This window comes from Moschus berezovskii, chromosome 3 (genome assembly GCF_049115385.1).
Source record: "Moschus berezovskii isolate FMDL1 chromosome 3, NW_MosBer_1.0, whole genome shotgun sequence".
NCBI lineage: Eukaryota > Metazoa > Chordata > Mammalia > Artiodactyla > Moschidae > Moschus > Moschus berezovskii.
The window spans coordinates 40,219,665-40,239,121 of record NC_142462.1 but is presented as its reverse complement, the minus strand read 5'-3'; the positions used below and the strand labels follow the sequence as shown (position 1 = coordinate 40,239,121).

Here is a 19,457-nt window from a genome sequence, read left to right as displayed (position 1 = left end):
TCTTGAGAAACCTGTATGCAGGTCAGGAAGCAACAGTTAGAACTGGACATGGAATAACAGACTGGTTCCAAATAGGGAAAGGAATACGTCAAGGTTGTATATTGTCACCCTGCTTATTTAACTTCTATGCAGAGTACATCATGAGGAATGCTGGGCTGGAAGAAGCACAAGCTGGAAACAAGATTGCTGGGAGAAATATCAATAACCTGAGATATGCAGATGACACCACCCTTATGGCTGAAAGTGAAGAGGAACTCAAAGGGCTCTTGATGAAAGTGAAAGAGGAGAGTGAAAACGTTGGCTTAAAGCTCAACATTGAGAAAACAAAGATCATGGCATCTGGTCCCATCACTTCATGGCAAATAGATGGGGAAACAGTGGAAGCAGTGAAAGACTATTTTCTTGGGCTCCAGAATCACTGTAGATGGTGACTGCAGCCATGAAATTAAAAGGCACTTGCTCCTTGGGAAAAAAGCTGTGACCAACCTAGATAGCATATTAAAAAGCAGAGACATTACTTTGCCGACAAAGGTCCATCTAGTCAAGGCTATGGTTTTTCCAGTATAAAGAAAGCTGAGTGCTGAAGAATTGATGCTTTTGAACTGTGGTGCTGGAGAATGCTCTTGAGAGTCCCTTGGACTGCAAGGAGGTCCATCCTTAAGAAGATCAGTCTTGGGTGTTCATTGGAGGGACTGATGTTGTAGCTGAACCTCCAATACTTTGGTCACCTGATGTGAAGAGCTGACTCATTTGAAAAGACCCTGATGCTGGGAAAGATTGAGGACAGGAGGAGAAGGGGACGACAGAGGATGAGATGGTTGGATGGCATCACTGACACAAATGGACATGGGTTTGGGTGGACTCCGGGAGTTGGTGATGGACAGATAGGCCTGGCGTGCTGCGGTTCATGGGGTCACAAAGAGTCGGACACGACTGAGCGACTGAACTGAACTGTTTTTGTATCTAAAGCAAATCTCTTGAGAATAGTATATAGACTATGTTTTGTTCATTTTGCCAATCTCTACCTTTGGAGAGTTTAATATATTTAAGATAATTACTGATGAGGGAGAATTCTGCCCTTTTGCTATGTATTCTGTGGATCTTATGTGTTTTGGTTCTTCAATTCCTTCCTTCCTGCCTTTTTTGGTATCTAGTTGATTTTTTTTTTTTTTTTTGGTAGTGTGCCAGTTTGATTTCCCTGTTTTTTTTGTCTCTATTTTTTAAGCTGTTTTCTTTATGGCTACCTTGGGCATTACGTTTAACATCTTAAATATATAACAACCTAGTTTGAATAATACCAGCTTAGTTTCAGTAGTACCCACTGTGCTTTTGTCCATCATGGTGCTGTCCTCTTTATTTTGTCACAGATTACATTTTTTTACATTGTGTATTCATTAGCATAAATTTTTATTACTATTTTATATATTTGTCCCTTAAGTAAAAAAACTGTTAAGCATTGTTGCTCTGTCTCCCATGTTTCCTATAAACTGATAGTTAGATTTGGAAACTTGAAAATAGTAATCAGTAAGTTTTATTATTTTTTTATAACAGTAAACCAAATAGTTCATCTTATTTGTTTCCTATCATATCCTGTTCAGTTGTTAGCCAACATCCATTATAAAGTTTCTTCCCTGATATTTTAACCTAATGGTTTTAGTGGCCATTGATGATATTACCAAGGTCTCTATTATTTCATTACAAGTTGCTGAGTAGTGATATTTTTTCATTCATTCTTACTGCCATTATTTTTAATTTTTTTAAAAGGTTTTTTATGTGAGCCATTTTTAAAGTGTTTGTTGAATTTGTTAGAGTATTGCTTTTGTTTTGGTTTTTTGGCCAGGAGGTATGTGATATCCTAGCTCCCCAACCAGGAATTGAACCCACACCCGCTACATTAGAAGGCAAAGTCTTACCCACTGGACCAGGAGAGAAGTCCCTAGATTGTTACTTACACTTTCTCATTCACATTTTGAAAAGATACTATTTCAGCTCAGGGAGATAGTCTTATAGAAACACTGAACAAGAGGAGTCCCAATAACTATTTGAGGGAATTTCTTGGTGGTCCAGTGGTTAAGACTCGGCGCTTTCACTGCCATGGACCCAGGTTTGATCCCTTGTCAGGGAGCTAAGATTCCACAAGCTGTGTGGCATGACCAAAATATAAAAAAGTGTTTGACCCCTTTTAGTGCCCACTTTCAGACCTTTTACTCTAATTCCATTTGATTGCTTTAACTCTGAATTCCTATCACCAGGAAAGAGAGCTTTGTACCGAAAAATGTTATATCATTTATATCATTCTCCAACCCAGGAAAATAGTCATCATCTTTAGGCAGCAGTTCCCAACCTTTCTGGCATCAGGGATGGGTTTTGTGGAAGACAGATTTTCCATAGGGGGAGGGTGGGTTAGTTTCACCATGATTTAAGCACATTACATTTATCATGCACTTTATTTCTAATATTACATCAGCTCTACCTCAGGTCATCAGGCATTAGATCCCAGAAGTTTGAGGACCCCTGCCCTAGGGAACTTATTAAATAATGCTTTTACTTAATTTTACAGTCATTCAAGCTCTATATGAGGGAACTAAAGGCCAAGCACTCTGTATTCTCTACTGCTGTGTAACAAATTACCCAATATCTTAGTAGCTTAGAACAACAAACACTTAACTGTCATCTCACATTTTGTCTATCAGAAATCTAGGCGCAGCTTAGCTGGATGCCTCTGACTTCAGTTGTTATAGTCAAGGTGTCAGCCAGCGCCATGTCCTCATCTGAAGGCACTCCTTCAAGAGGATCTGCTTCTAGTCTCACTCACATCGTTATTAGTAAGGTGCCTTTCCTCCCAAGATGTAGTCTAGAGGCCTCTGTTTCTTGCTACCTGGGCCTCTATACAGGGCAGCCCCCAGCACGGCAGCAGGCTTTCCTCAGAGTAAGGAAGTGAGAGTGCATGAGAGAGCTCATTTGTAACTTGATTTCAGAAGTGACTTCTCACTGCTTTTGTCCCGTTCTTTTTGTTAGAAAGAAGACACCAAGACCATCCTACACCCAACGTGAGGGGTTATACCAGGGCATTAGGAGCAGGAAGCAGGGACCACTGGAGGCATCTTAGAGGCCACCTACCACAGACCCCAAAGCATATAACCTGATGGCGGCCACGCCTTTGAAACATTTGTTATACCAGGCCTGAGTAGCTTTTGCTCTTGGCTGTTGAAAATAGCCTCTTTGTTGTTGAAAATCTCAACTGCAGTCTATATCATAGAACTTAATCTCTGACCAAAGCCAGCTTTCCTAGGTAAACTCTTTGTAGTAACATTATAGTGTTTTCTTTCATGATACATTCTCTTTCATTTTCATTTTCTCTTATAGTCCCGGTTGCTGCTATGAAACAGCTATGACAAGATTATTTTATCATGGCCGTACAGAGACTGTGCGACCATGTACAGTAGAAGCAGTCAATTGGTGCCAAGCCATGCAGAATCCTTCTACCAGTGTGAGTATTCAAAAAGAAAAAAATTAAGTTGTTTGTTCTAAAGGAAACTTGACCCTTGAATAACTAACTTCTTCAAATCCCTGAATCAGTAAAATATGTTCAAACCTTTTTTTCCTGGAAACTGTCAAACATTTCTTCATTTGCCAGTGACATATGTACTTGGAGAGAGTGAGAAACAGGGAAGACCTGATAAGCCCATTTGCGTCATCTTCTATGCATAGTAATTTCCCACACCTTGAGTATTTCACTACTGTTAATCTGCCTTTAGATAACACCCATACAATGCAGACTCTTCCCAAACGCCTTTACAAGGAAACTTTTCTTGATGTGGTCGAACATTTTTGAATTGAGTTTTTTAAAAATATTAGAACCAATATAGCTTTATAAGTTTTGTTTTGTTTTATAGTTTTAAGCATTTACCACAAAACGGTAGTACATTCTCACTGCTGTTTTGGTGTTGCATTTGCTTCTTTAGCCTTGATAGACATAGTTATATATTGTTGTTGTTTAGTCATTGTCGTGTCCGACTCTTTGCGACCCCATGGATTGTAGCCCACCAGGCTCCTCTGTCCCTGGGATTTCCCAGACAATGGAGTGGGTGACCCATTTCCTTCTCCAGGGGATCTTCCTGACCCAGGGATCAAACCCCTGTCTCCTGCATTGCAGGCGAATTCTTTACCACTGAGCCGCCAAGAAAGCACCTAGTTATATATGTGTTCAGTTCAGTCACTCAGTCCTGTCCGACTCTTTGCGACCCATGAATCACAGCAAGCCAGACCTCCCTGTCCAAAACCAACTCCCGGAGTTCACTCAAACTCATGTCCATCGAGTCAGTGATGCCATCCAGCCATCTCATTCTCTGTCGTCCCCGTCTCCTCCCGCCCCCAATCCCTCCCAGCATCAGAGTCTTTTACAGTGAGTCAACTCGTCACATGAGGTGGCCAAAGTATTGGAGTTTCAGCTTTAGCATCAGTCCTTCTGATGAACACCCAGGATTAATCTCCTTTAGAATGGACTGGTTGGATCTCCTTGCAGTCCAAGGGACTCTCAGGAGTCTTCTCCAGCACCATAGTTCAAAAGCATCAATTCTTCGGTGATCAGCTTTCTTCACAGTCCAACTGTCACATCCATACATGACCACGGGAAAAACCATAGCCTTGACTAGACGGACCTTGGTTGGCAAAGTAATGTCTCTGCTTTTTAATATGCTATCTAGGTTGGTCATAACTTTCCTTCCAAGGAGTAAGCGTCTTTTAATTTCATGGCTGCAATCAGCATCTGCAGTGATTTTGGAGCCCAAAATACAAAGTCTGACACTGTTTCCACTGTTTCCCCATCTATTTCCCATGAAGTGATGGGACCAGATGCCATGATCTTCGTTTTCTGAATGTTGAGCTTCAAGCCAACCTTTTCACTATCCTCTTTCACATTCATCAAGAGGCTTTTTAGTTCTTCTTCACTTTCTGCCATAAGGGTGGTGTTATCTGCATATCTCAGGTTATTGATATTTCTCCCGGCAGTCTTGATTCCAGCTTGTGCTTCTTCCAGCCCAGTGTTCCTCATGATGTACTCTGCATATAAGTTAAATAAGCAGGGTGACAATATACAACCTTCACGTACTCCTTTTTCTATTTGGAACCAGTCTGTTGTTCCATGTCCAGTTCTAACTGTTGCTTCCTGACCTGCATACAGGTTTCTCAAGAGGCAGGTCAGGTGGTCTGGGATTCCCATCTCTTTCAGAATGTTCCACAGTTTATTGTGATCCACACAGTCAAAGGCTTTGGCATAGTCAATGAAGCAGAAATAGATGTTTTTCTGGAACTCTCTTGCTTTTTCCATGATCCAGCGGATGTTGGCAATTTGATCTCTGGTGCCTCTGCCTTTTCTAAAACCTGCTTGACCATCTGGAAGTTCACGGTTCACATATTGCTGAAGCCTGGCTTGGAGAATTTTGAGCATGACTTTACTAGTGTGTGAGATGAGTGCAATTGTGCGGTAGTTTGAGCATTCTTTGGCATTCCCTTTCTTTGGGATTGGAATGGAGACTGACCTTTTCCAGTCCTGTGGCCACTGCTGAGTTTTCCACCTTTGCTGGCATATTGAGTGCGCACTTTCACAGCATCATCTTTCAGGATTTGAAATAGCTCAACTGGAATTCCATCACCTCCACTAGCTTTGTTCGTAGTGATGCTCTCTAAGGCCCACTTGACTTCACATTCCAAGATGTCTGGCTCCAGGTGAGTGATCACGCCATTGTGATTATCTTGGTCATGAAGATCTTTTTTGTACAGTTCTTCTGTGTATTCTTGCCACCTCTTCTTAATATCTTCTGCTTCTGTTAGGTCCATAGCATTTCTGTCTTTTATCGAGCCCATCTTTGCATGAAATGTTCCCCTGGTATCTCTAATTTTCTTGAGAATATCTCTTGTTTTTCCTATTCTGTTGTTTTCCTCTATTTCTTTGCATTGATCGCTGAGGAAGACTTTCTTATCTCTCCTTGCTATTCTTTGGAACTCTGCATTCAGATGCTTATATCTTTCCTTTTCTCCTTTGCTTTTCGCTTCTCTTCTTTTCACAGCTATTTGTAAGCCCTCTTCAGACAGCCATTTTGTTTTTTTGCATTTCTTTTTCATGGGGATGGTCTTGGTCCCTGTCTCCTGCACAATGTCACGAACCTCTGTCCAGAGTTCATCAGGCACTCTATCAGATCTAGTCCCTTAAATCTATTTCTTACTTCCACTGTATAATCATAAGGGATTTGATTTAGGTCATATCTGAATGGTCTAGTGGTTTTCTCTCCTTTCTTCAATTTAAGTCTGAATTTGGCAATAAGGAGTTCATGATCTGAGCCACAGTCAGCTCCTGGTCTTATATTTGCTAACTGTATAGAGCTTCTCCATCTTTGGCTGCAAAGAATACCAAGCACTGCATTTCAGACTCTTTTGTTGACCATGATGGCTACTCCATTTCTTCTAAGGGATTCCTGCCCACAGTAGTAGATATAATGGTCATCTGAGTTAAATTGACAGAATGTGGTCCACTGGAGAAGGGAATGGCAAACCACTTCAGTATTCTTGCCTTGAGAACCCCATGAACAGTATCAAAAGGCAAAATGATAGGACACTGAATGAGGAATTCCCCAGGTCGGTAGGTGCCCAGTATGCTACTGGAGCTCAGTGGAGAAATAACTCCAGAAAGAATGAAGGGATGGAGCCAAAGCAAAACAAATACCCAGTTGTGGATGTGACCGGTGATAGAAGCAAGGTCCAATGCTGTAAAGAGCAATATTGCATAGGAACCTGGAACGTTAAGTCCATCAATCAAGGCAAATTTGAAGTGGTCAAATAGGAGATGACGAGTGAACGTAGACATTCTAGGAATCAGTGAACTAAAAAATATGTGTTACATTATTTTAATTTCATGGAGCTGCTTAATTATCTTTTGTACAACTATGCTTTTGTTTTGAAATCGTAATTGCTTTTGTCTTTACACTTGTTAATATCACTTTAGTGCTATCCACAAGTTCCTATTTTCTTGTTCTGGAAAGGAAATAAGTTTCAGAGCATATAGGAAGGAAAAGGCAGTGGAAGGGGGTAAGAGTTAGGGGGAGGGATAGATTGGAAGTTTGGAATTGACATGAACACACTGATATATTTTAAATGGATAACCAACTAGGACCTGCTGTAAAGCATAGAGAGAGGTCTGCTCAGTATTCTGAGCATAATAACCTAAATGGGAAAAGAATCTGAAAAAGGATGGATAAATGTATATGTAGAACTGAATCACTCTGATGTGCACCTGAAACTAGCACCACATTGTTAATCAGCTATACCCCAACACAAAATACATTTTTTTAAAAAGGCAATAGAAGAAGTGCGGGAAAAGGCACAAAAATTATGTGTCTCAAGGTCTTTCTTGAAATCTTTCTTTTTTTCTAAATTACCCAATTTCTAATTACTTTGAGCTCAGGTTTTTCTGTTTGGTTTCTGTAAAGTTTGTTATTAAAGTATCTCTTGATTTTTAATACAGCTTCTTGAGCGGCAGTGCATGATGTTAGAAGCTTTTGCAAAACATAATAAAATGATGAAAGATTGTTCAACTGGAAAAGGTACTTACACTGGAATTATCACTCAAAAAAAAAATTATCTTGTGTAGGAAACTCTTCTAACTTCAAGTTTGGGGTTCTATTGCAGGATTTGACCGTCATCTTTTAGGCCTCTCACTCATAGCAAAGGAGGAAGGCCTCCCTGTTCCGGAACTCTTCACAGACCCCCTCTTCTCCAGGAGGTAACATAAAGCAGTGTCTTGTCACCTCAGCAATTCTTCTTCCTGGATGTTAAAAGCTTTTCAGAAACAACATAAGCCTCTGTAATCCTAGTAAAATATCCTTTCTTTGTGCCGTACAGTGGAGGAGGTGGAAACTTTGTTCTCTCAACCAGTCTGGTTGGTTATTTAAGAGTCCAGGGCGTGATGGCTCCCATGGTGCACAATGGCTATGGATTCTTCTATCATATCAGAGATGACAGGTAAGGCGGCTCTTTTTTATTCTTACTGTGCTCATTTTCGTTGTTTGAATGTCTTCCCTGAACTATGATTCTGATGTTATCATCTGTCACTTGCTCCGTGGGCAGTTATTTTTTACCACTTAGGTGTTTGATGCATAATCAGTCTCTCTTTCCTGCTTTTGAGACTTTTGTGAAATCAGTCCTTGAGGTGTTTTGTGCACAACACCGTTTCAAGATTGACTCGGTGACCATGTCATCATCATCCTCCAAAATCATCCTCAAAATATGATATATTACCGTACTTGTTCTTACCTTGATGCTAAGTTCAGGTAAAAACTGATGTTCTATACGTATGTGGTTGTTAGTACAGTCATAGATAATAGCAATGATACTAAGACAAGAGACAAGGTAAATTAATTTACATTCATAAAAGGATGGTTTACCCTTTCATATGCATTTCACTTTTGTTGTACGGGGTTTGACTTAAATTTTTGGAAAGAGTGAGAAAGAAAATACTAAAACCTGGCACGAGAAAGTGAGGTGGAGAACATGATAATCAAGAATTGACAGACTTGGAAGGTCCCTGTTCATAGAGTCTGGCTGTCTCTTCTATAAGAGCTTGGGTCAGGGAATTAAAATAATGGGGCTACATTTAGCACTGTGTGAATAAGAAGAGAGCAGGCTTAGAGGCATTTCAGGTGGAATGTAAAAAATGGAAATAATGGTATGTCTGACATCTTTCACTTTCTGAAATACTGTTTTTCTACTTTTCCTTTTTGAAAGAATTTAGTCAATATTATTTTTTCAAAATTTTATTATCTGCCTCCATATCAAGCGTGGTTTGTGTATACCCGAGGTGCTTGTGTTTGTTGACATCTAAGTCTTAAATGACATATTCCCATAGTCATATTTGCAGTTTCTATACATTAATTTATAAATTAATGATAAAGCTTAAACATGGATCTTATTATCCTTTTTTGTAATAGAAGTCAAAAATCATCACGTACAGAGAAAACTGAAGATTGTAACATATTCCTGGCAAGTCATGGATCTCACCTTGCATGCAGGGTTAAGAGTTTAGGCCAGATATGCCTCAGGTCTTTGACTTTTTGAAAAAATACATTTTTCATGATCCTGGGACAGAACTTCCATTCACTCATTCAGGAAATATTTAGTGAGAACTTACAATGTGCCGAAGATTGTTTTGGGTACTCAGGACACAAGACAGACGAGATCCCCTCTCTTGTAGATTGTACTTTTTACATGGGAAATAGGAACAAAAGGAAACAAATAAGTAGGGTGACTGCAAATAATGATGAATATTGCAGAGGAAATAATTGAGTCAGTGTGGTCATAGAAACAAACTGGCAGGGAGACAGAGCACTGCTTTGTATAGTGTGTGGTCAGGGGAAATGTCTGAGGGTGGGCTGATGAGGCTGAGATGTCGAAGATGTGAAGGAACTCATCATATGAATCGCTAGGAGGACAGCCCTCCATCTGGGCCCTACTTGCCCTGCAGCAGGGCCTCCGTGCTCTTCTTGCTTTCGCCTTTCCTTCCCTGCAGACCATTCTCTGCGCAGCAACCCTGATGGCCAAATGGAACCCAAGTTATAATCTCCTACTCAGAACCCTCCAAGGGCTTTTCCCTTCAGTCATACAAGATCCAGAGCCCTCCTGAGAGACCCTTATGATCTTGGCTCTCATCTGCCTCTCTGACCTTGTCTCCTGCAGTGCCTCTGATTGCCTCCACTCCAGTCACAGTGGTTACCCTGTACCTGCCAGGAAAGCACTGTCCTCGAGGCCCTCACAGTCATGATTTCCTCCCCTTAGTAGTCTCTTCCCTGCAATATGTGCAAGGGTGACCCCTTTATTTCAAAGGCTCTCATCAGAGAGGCCTTCCCTAACCACCTAAAATAGCAGTCAAATACACACCTGTTGTATTTTAACATTTATAAGCACCCAGTGTGTGTGTGTGTTATCTATCTTTACTTCCTAGAATATAAGCCTGCAAGAACATGATTTTAATTTTTTTGAATCTTCAGCTCAACATGGTGTGCTCATTCCTATTTTCCAGTGACTGTGGTTTAATAGAAGCACACAGTCTGAAGCTAGGGAAGAGCTTGGAATATTAAGGGGCAGTGTGGCTATACATTAACGATTGAGTGGGAAGGTGGTAGGTAGAAGAAGAGATAGAAGAGAGGGAGACCAGAGCTAAAACTGGTAGGAAGGGCAGTGTTCTCAGCCCTGAGTGCATCTGAGAATCACCTGGAGAGCTTTAGAAACAGTATTCCTGGAGGTACTGATTTGGTTGGGGTGCTCCATTGATGTAGGGCCTGGTAACATGATAAGGACTTTGGATTTCCTCTGAAAAGTAACGGGAAGCATTTGACCAATTTTAAGTATGAAAGTTACTTGTTTTATTTACTTGGCTGTTATATGCAATATAAATTAGGTAGATAGTAAAATGAACAAGAATGAGAAGAAAGAAATCAGAAAGCATGGATGGTATGTATGTTGAACAAGGCAGTTGATACTGAAGGTGGAGAGCAGTGGAGAGGTTTAAGAGATGTTTTGGAGGTAGAATCAGGAAGACTTATTGATGGATTACTGATTCCAGTGGTGGCATTTACTGGGATGGAGAAAAATAGAGGGGAAATGGGCATGTTAGGATCAGTTCAGTTCAGTTCAGTAGCTCAGTTGTGTCCGACTCTTTGCGACCCCATGAATCACAGCATGCCAGGCCTCCCTGTCCATCACCAACTCCTGGAGTTGACGCAAACTCATGTCCATTGAGTCGGTGATGCCATCCAGCCATCTCATTCTCTGCTGTCCCCGTCTCCTCCCACCCCCAATCCCTCCTAGCATCAAACTCTTTTCCAGTGAGTCAACTCATCGCATGAGGTGGCCAAAGTATTGGAGTTTCAGCTTCAGCATCAGTCTTTCCAAAGAACAACCAGGATTGATCTCCTTTAGAATGGACTGGTTGGACTTCCTTGCAGTCCAGGGGACTCTCAAGAGTCTTCTCCAGCACCACAGTTCAAAAGCATCAATTCTTCAGCGATCAGCTTTCTTCACAGTTCAACTCTCACATCCATACATGACCACGGGAAAAACCATAGCCTTGACTAGACGGACCTTGGTTGGCAAAGTATTGTCTCTGCTTTTTAATATGCTATCTAGGTTGGTCATAACTTTCCTTCCAAGGAATAAGCGTCTTTTCATTTCATGGCTGCATCTGCAGTGATTTTGGAGCCCCCAAAAATAAAGTCTGACACTGTTTCCACTGTTTCCCCATCTATTTCCCATGAAGTGATGGGACCAGATGCCATGATCTTTGTTTTCTGAATGTTGAGCTTCAAGCCAACCTTTTCACTCTCTTCTTTCACTTTCATCAAGAGGTTTTTTAGTTCTTCTTCACTTTCTGCCATAAGGGTGGTGTCATCTGCATATCTGAGGTTATTGATATTTCTCCTGGCAATCTTGATTCCAGCTTGTGCTTCTTCCAGTCCAGTGTTCTCATGATGTACTCTGCATATAAGTTAAATAAGCAGGGTGACAATATACAACCTTGACGTACTCCTTTTCCTATTTGGAACCAGTCTGTTGTTCCATGTACAGTTCTAACTGTTGCTTCCTGACCTGCATACAGGTTTGTCAAGAGGCAAGTCAGGTGGTATGGTATTCCTATCTCTTTCAGAATGTTCCACAGTTTATTGTGATCCACACAGTCAAAGGCTTTGGCATAGTCAATGAAGCAGAAATAGATGTTTTTCTGGAACTCTTTTGCTTTCTCCATGATCCAGCAGATGTTGGCAATTTGATCTCTGGTTCCTCTGCCTTTTCTAAAACCTGCTTGAACATCTGGAAGTTCACGGTGCACATATTGCTGAAGCCTGGCTTGGAGAATTTTGAGCATGACTTTACTAGCGTGTGAGATGAGTGCAATTGTGCGGTAGTTTGAGCATTCTTTGGCATTGCCTTTCTTTGGGATTGGAATGAAGACTGACCTTTTCCAGTCCTGTGGCCACTGCTGAGTTTTCCACATTTGCTGGCATATTGAGTGTGGCACTTTCACAGCATCATCTTTCAGGATTTGAAATAGCTCAACTGGAATTCCATCACCTCCACTAGCTTTGTTCGTAGTGATGCTCTCTAAGGCCCACTTGACTTCACATTCCAAGACATCTGGCTCCAGGTGAGTGATCACGCCATCGTGATTATCTTGGTCACGAAGATGTTTTTTGTACAGTTCTTCTGTATATTCTTGCCACCTCTTCTTAATATCTTCTGCTTCTGTTAGGTCCTTTCAGTTCAGTTCAGTTCAGTCGCTCAGTCGTGTCCGACTCTCTGCGACCCCATGAATCACAGCACACCAGGCCTCCCTGTCCATCACCAACTCCAGGAGTTCACTCAAACTCATGTCCAAGAGTCAGTGATGCCATCCAGCCATCTCATTCTCTGTCATCCCCTTCTCCTCCCGCCCCCAACCTTTCCCAGCATCAGAGTCCTTCCCAGTGAGTCAACTCGTCGCATGAGGTGGCCAAAGTATTGGAGTTTCAGCTTTAGCATCAGTCCTTCCAATGAACACCCAGGATTGATCTCCTTTAGAATGATACCAAAGATTATATTCTTTGCAGCCAAAGATGGAGAAGCTGTACACAGTTAGCAAAAACAAGACCAGGAGCTGACTGGCTCAGATCATGAACTCCTTATTGCCAAATTCAGACTTAAATTGAAGAAAGCAGGGAAAACCACTAGACCATTCAGATATGACCTAAATCAAATCCCTTATGATTATACAGTGGAAGTAAGAAATAGATTTAAGGGACTAGATCTGATAGACAGAGTGCCTGATGAACTCTGGACGGAGGTTCGTGACATTGTACAGGAGACAGGGACCAAGACCATCCCCATGAAAAGAAATGCAAAAAAGCAAAATGGCTGTCTGAGGAGGCCTTACAAATAAGTATGAAAAGAAGAGAATCTAAAAGCAAAGGAGGAAAGGAAAGATAGAAGCATGTTAGGATAGAAGTAATAATTTCGTTTTGTACATGGTCACTTCAAAATTTCTGCTAATACAGTAATAAATTATAATTTGTATTTATATACAAGATAATATGCCCGTAGGCAGTTGGATCTTTGAGTTTGGAGCTCAGAAAACAAGTCAGAGCTCAAGGTGTACTCAATTTCTGAGTCATTACTGTCTATATATCCCAAATACATGGAAATTCTCTGAAAGGAATTTTTCATTCATTGTTAAGCTTGAAAATGTATGACCTAGAGAAAGTTTATTTTTGAAATAGCATTTTATTTTATGTGTACTTCATGCTTATTGTTAAAAATATTTTGTAAAACATGGAAAAATATAAGAACAAATTTGACATTTGTTATGACATGACATTATCTTTCTAATCTATAATGTGTGTATATTATAGCGTATACTTTTTTATAAATGTAGATCATATTATAAGTATTTTAGCATCCTTTTTGTGAATTACATTCTCAATATTATTTCAGCCATTTCTCAGTGCCATTTTAAATATGCTTTGAGGTATTTTTGGTTGAGTAGTATTTAGTCTTGTTGTTTAGTCACTAAATTGTGTCTGACTCTCTGTGACCCAATGGACTGCAGCATGCCAGGCTTCCCTGTCCTTCCCTGTCTCCCAGAGTTTGCTCAAACTCATGTCCTTGAGTCAGTGATGCATCCAGCTGTCTCATCCTCTGCCGCCCTCTGCTTTTGCCCTCCATCTTTCCCAGCATCAGTGTCTTTTCCAGTGAATTGGCTTTCCGCATCAGGTGTCCAAAGTATTGGAACTTCAATATCAATCCTTCCAATGAATATTCAGGGTTGATTTCCTTCAGGATTGACTGGTTTGATTTCCTTGCAGTCCATGGGACCAAGAGTCTTTTCCAGCACAGTTGGAAAGCATCAACCTACTTTATGGTCCAATTCACACATCTGTACATGACTACAGGAAAAAAGACAGATTTGGCTATACAGACCTTTGTCAGAAAAGTGATGTCTCTGCTTTTCAATATACTGTCTAGGTTTGTCATAGCTTTCCTTTCAAGGAGCAAGCAAGCATCTTTTGCTTTCATGGCTCCATCACTGTCTGCAGTGATTTTGGAGCCCAGGAAAAGAAAATCTGTCACTGCTTCTACTTTTTCCCCTTCTGCTTGCTGTGAAGTGATGGGACTGTATGCTATGATCTTAGTTTTTCGAATGTTGAATTTTAAGCCAGCTTTTTCACTCTCCTCTTTCACCTTCATCAAGAGGCTCTTTAGTTCCGCTTCATTTTTAGCCATTAGAGTGATGTCATCTGCGTATCTGAGGTTTAGTCTTGTGGATTTCCATAATTAAACCACTTTCCTATTTCCGGTTTTTCTCATTACAAATGATAATATGATAGTGTTCCTTATTTTATCACATCATATGCAACTTTAGGCATTATAAAGCAGTCTGTACACATTTTTATAGGAAAATATAACCTAACCTTAATTCATATGAAGCAGAACATTTTCTCTTTGTTTATTGGCACCTGTGTATATTCTTTGGTGAATTATGCATGTAGGAATGATGGTTCTTTCTATAGTTTAAAAATATAACTGGATTTTTTAAAAAATTTAACACATAAATAGAAATTGTTACTCTTTGCACAGAAATACTTAGCTTTTGCTAAATATTTGAGAGGTGTATGTACAGTATAGCTGGAAAATGCCTACTGATCATGAATCACCAGTGAAAGCAAGGCAGGACTTTCTGTAGGTTCCTGTATATCTTTCAGCAAATATAATCCACTCAAACATTGGTTTCATTATTATATACTGGGCCAAAACATGTTTTTATTTCATTCTGCTTAATCTAAAGTACATGTCGAAGATACCTACTTTCCTGTCTTAATTTTCAGTGATGTGAACATCGCATGGTCATCCACAAGATTTATATTATACATTTTGACTTTAACTTGAGCATAATGCATGTTTTGGTGTAGAAAATTTGTGTGTCTGTAAAGGGGAAAGCTAGTTCCAAGAGAATTAATTAGTAGCCATGTTTCTGCTCTGAGCCCTCAAAGAGCCAGGCTTTCTTCCTATTTATTTCAGCTTCCTGGGGCCACCTTTATCAGCTACTACATAGGGGATTTCTTCGCCAGGAGCTTCTAGAAGAACATAGTGTGGAGGGCATATCTTGGCTTAAAGAAAGTTTCTCTGGCTTTTCTAGAAATAGCCTTTCTCTCCTTTTACCCTTCTTTTTCTATTTTATTATTTTTGTTTACTCTCTTCAAGTATTCTTTAAAAATAGTTCAAGTTTTATTGCAGACAGTGGCATGAATTCATTTAACTCATCCCATTTGTGGCATGTTAGGAAGGTTTTTTATAGGAAGAGGTGAGTTTATTTAGCACATTAAGACCTAACTCCAGAGCACCCTTGAGCTCTGACTAGTTTCTTGTTCCCTTTTGTCCTTAGGGTCTAGTTACAAGGTAAATTAGGTATTGTGCTATATCTCAGAATGTGGATTTACTTTCTGTTGTGTCAGGTTACATTTACCCATAGTGATCAGGCAATCCTGTTTCATATGTGAATAGCCAGGTGGAATAAAGGTCATGGCTTTCTTCACTGTCACCACTGGGAGCCTTTTCACATTGTGCTGTACTTAATCATTTATTATTTGTACTTTGCAGGTTTGTTGTGTCCTGTACAGCCTGGAAATCATGTCCAGAGACTGATGCAGAGAAGCTAGTTCAGCAGGTTTTTCATGCTTTTCATGATATGATGCAGCTGATGGAAACGCCTCATCTCTAGAGACTGATCATTTATTAAGCACTTACCAAAATATATAATTGGGTGCCGGGAGTGGGTGGTATTGTGAGATAGGAAGGGATATTGACTGAAGGAAACTTGTTAAATGTAGAGACAGTAGAATCATGCTCTCAAAATTTATCCTGACATAGAAAGTAGAAATATTTTTAGGCTTCCTCTGATGCAGCAGCAATGCAAATTACAATATGACTATAGAACTATGCAAAGTTTAATGTCAGCCTCAACAACGCAAATCTACAGATTTTAACAGTGCAAATCTAACTCTTAAATATCTTTGTTGGTACCTAAGTAGGTAATAAGTCTTCTCTCTGGACATCATCGCAGAGTCCATCTTTCAAGCACTTTAACATACTAGTTGCCAAAGGATATGAAATACATGATTGGATGCTAACTTCCTTGAAATCAGTGGTTCCACATTCACCACAGGGATACAAGCCTACTATGTTTGGTAAAGACCACTACAGTTTAATCTAAAAGTTTATGTTGAACAGACAGAATTAGGTTGTAGTAAGGAGGTTTACACCCTCTGACACATAGAAAAAAACCCTCACAAATTTATTATATCATTACATTGAATTGCCCAAAGTTTGTTTGGGTTTTTCCATAGCATCTTATAGAAAAACCCAAGTGAACTTTCTGGCCAACCCAATAATTAGTTTTGTGAACAAGAACTTAAAGCACTTATATTTAAACTTAATGACTTTAAAAGGATTGAATACGAAATCAGATTCTCAGGATTTCTTTTTCCTTTATCCAGTTTTGTAGTTTTTACCCTCAGAAAATAAAATTTTCAAAATCATAGCTTCCTGTTTTGTGTTTGAGTGATTCATTCCTCTGTGGCCTTCTACTTTCTGATCAGTTGCATATTTGTTGTCTAATAACCCCCCGTAATAGCTGTCTTACAACAGTTGGTCATCTCATGATGTGTCAGTGGACTGTGCCCACTCACATGGCTGTGCTGCTGTCTTGCCTGAGTTACAGCACTGCCTGTACCAGGCAGGTGGGTGAGGCTGCAAAGTCTGAGACAGCCTCACGCCTGCCTGGGGACATGGTGGCTGGGACTTGTCTGCATGGGCTTTGAGCATTCAGGATTCTAGCCTGGACTTCCGAACTGGGCAGTGGGAATGTTCTAGTAGGGAAGGGTGGAAGTTGAAAGACCTCTTGAGGCCTAGGCTCTGAAGTCACGTTGAAGTCACATGATGTCCCTTTTGTGTGCACTTGGCTGGAACGAGTTGCCGGAGCAGCCCAGGATCAAGTGGAGGGGGAAAAAGGTTTTACCTCACCGTAAGAGGAGCAGCAAAGTAATTTGTAAATGATTTGGTAAATGTAAATGAGTGGGCACAAGAGGGCATGGTTTTTTTGGGGCCATTTTGTAGCAACCTACCACAAATATTACAATACATTTAGTGCACTGGTTGTAGAATATATATCCTTTGTTGGTTACATTTTCATAGGTTCTGGTTTTGGTGACTGGTTGTCATTGTTATTCCTTTGTGAAAATATTCAGATTTGGTTTCTATGGCACTTGATGTATCCTTAAGAGTTAATATAGAGAAGCAAAAAGCAAAGGAGAAAAGGAAAGATATAAGCATCTGAATGCAGAGTTCCAAAGAATAGCAAGGAGAGATAAGAAAGCCTTCCTCAGCAATCAATGCAAAGAAATAGAGGAAAACAACAGAATAGGAAAAACAAGAGATCTCTTCAAGAAAATTAGAGATACCAAGGGAACATTTCATACAAAGATGGGCTCGATAAAGGACAGAAATGGTATGGACCTAACAGAAGCAGAAGATATTAAGAAGAGGTGGCAAGAATACACAGAAGAACTGTACAAAAAGATCTTCACGACCAAGATAATCACAATGGCATGATCACTCACCTAGAGCCAGACATCTTGGAATGTGAAGTCAAGTGGGCCTTAGAGAGCATCGCTACGAACAAAGCTAGTGGAGGTGATGGAATTCCAGTTGAGCTATTTCAAATCCTGAAAGATGATGCTGTGAAAATGCTGCACTCAATATGCCAGCAAATGTGGAAAACTCAGCAGTGGCCACAGGACTGGAAAAGGTCAATCTTCATTCCAATCCCAAAGAAAGGCAATGCCAAAGAATGCTCAAACTACCGCACAGTTGCACTCATCTCACACGCTAGTAAAGTCATGCTCAAAATTCTCCAAGCCAGGCTTCAGCAATATGTGCACCGTGAACTTCCAGATGGTCAAGCAGGTTTTAGAAAAGGCAGAGTCACCAGAGATCAAATTGCCAACATCCACTGGATCATGGAGAAAGCCAAGAGAGTTCCAGAAAAACATCTATTTCTGCTTCATTGACTATGCCAAAGCCTTTGACTGTGTTCAGTTCAGTCGCTCAGTCGTGTCCGACTCTTTGTGACCCCATGAATCACAGCACTCCAGGCCTCCCTGTCCATCACCAAATCCAGGAGTTCACTCAAACTCATGTCCATCAAGTCGGTGATGCCATCCAGCCATCTCATTCTCTGTCATCCCCTTCTCCTCCTGCCCCCAATCCTTCCCAGCATCAGACTCTTTTCCAGTGAGTCAGCTCGTCGCATGAGGTGGCCAAAGTATTGGAGTTTCAGCTTTAGCATCAGTCCTTCCAGTGAACACCCAGGATTGATCTCCTTTAGAATGGACTGGTTGGATCTCCTTGCAGTCCAAGGGACTCTCATCACAATAAACTGTGGAACATTCTGAAAGAGATGGGAATCCCAGATCACCTGACCTGCCTCTTGAGAAACCTGTATGCAGGTCAGGAAGCAACAGTTAGAACTGGACATGGAACAACTGACTGGTTCCAGATAGGAAAAGGAGTACATCAAGGTTGTGTATTGTCACCCTGCTTATTTAACTTGTATGCAGAGTACATCATGAGGAATGCTGGGCTGGAAGAAGCACAAGCTGGAATCAAGATTGCTGGGAGAAATATCAATAACCTCAGATATGCAGATGACACCACCCTTATGGCAGAAAGTGAAGAAGAACTAAAAAACCTCTTGATGAAAGTGAAAGAGGAGAGTGAAAAGGTTGGCCTGAAGCTCAACATTCAGAAAACAAAGATCATGGCATCTGGTCCCATCACTTCATGGGAAATAGATGTGGAAGCAGTGTCAGACTTTATTTTTTGGGGCTCCAAAATCACTGCAGATGCTGATTGCAGCCATGAAATAAAAAGACGCTTACTCCTAGGAAGGAAAGTTATGACCAACCTAGATAGCATATTAAAAAGCAGAGACATTACTCTGCCAACCAAGGTCCATCTAGTCAAGGCTATGATTTTTCCCATGGTCATGTATGGATGTGAGAGTTGGACTGTGAAGAAAGCTGATTGCCAAACTGTGGAGCTGGAGAAGACTCTTGAGAGTTCCTTGGACTGAAAGGAGATCCAACCAGTCCATTCTAAAGAAGATTAATCCTGGGTGTCATCGGAAGGACTGATCCTGAAGCTGAAACTCCAATACTTTGGCCACCTCATGCAACGAGTTGACTCACTGTAAAAGACTCTGATGCTGGGAGGGATTGGGGGTGGGAGGAGAAGGGGACGACAAAGAATGAGATAGCTGGATGGCATCACCGACTCGATGGACATGAGTTTGAGTGAACTCTGGGAGTTGGTGATGGACAGGG

The 19,457-nt window shown here is 40.7% G+C and overlaps 1 protein-coding gene across 4 annotated transcripts in view; it reads left to right on the top strand.

The window, feature by feature from the left end:
- Nucleotides 1–16,615, top strand: part of CROT (carnitine O-octanoyltransferase) — a 49,350-nt gene extending 32,735 nt beyond the window's left edge. For all 4 annotated transcript variants that reach the window (XM_055420615.2, XM_055420617.2, XM_055420616.2 and 1 more), the window contains 5 exons: nt 3,367–3,490; nt 7,520–7,598; nt 7,684–7,777; nt 7,897–8,016; nt 15,676–16,615. In XM_055420615.2, the coding sequence (XP_055276590.2) occupies nt 3,367–3,490; nt 7,520–7,598; nt 7,684–7,777; nt 7,897–8,016; nt 15,676–15,796 (538 nt within the window). In that variant the 3' untranslated portion in view covers nt 15,797–16,615. The remainder of the gene's footprint in view (nt 1–3,366; nt 3,491–7,519; nt 7,599–7,683; nt 7,778–7,896; nt 8,017–15,675) is intronic.
- The last annotated feature ends 2,842 nt before the right edge of the window (nt 16,616–19,457 follow it).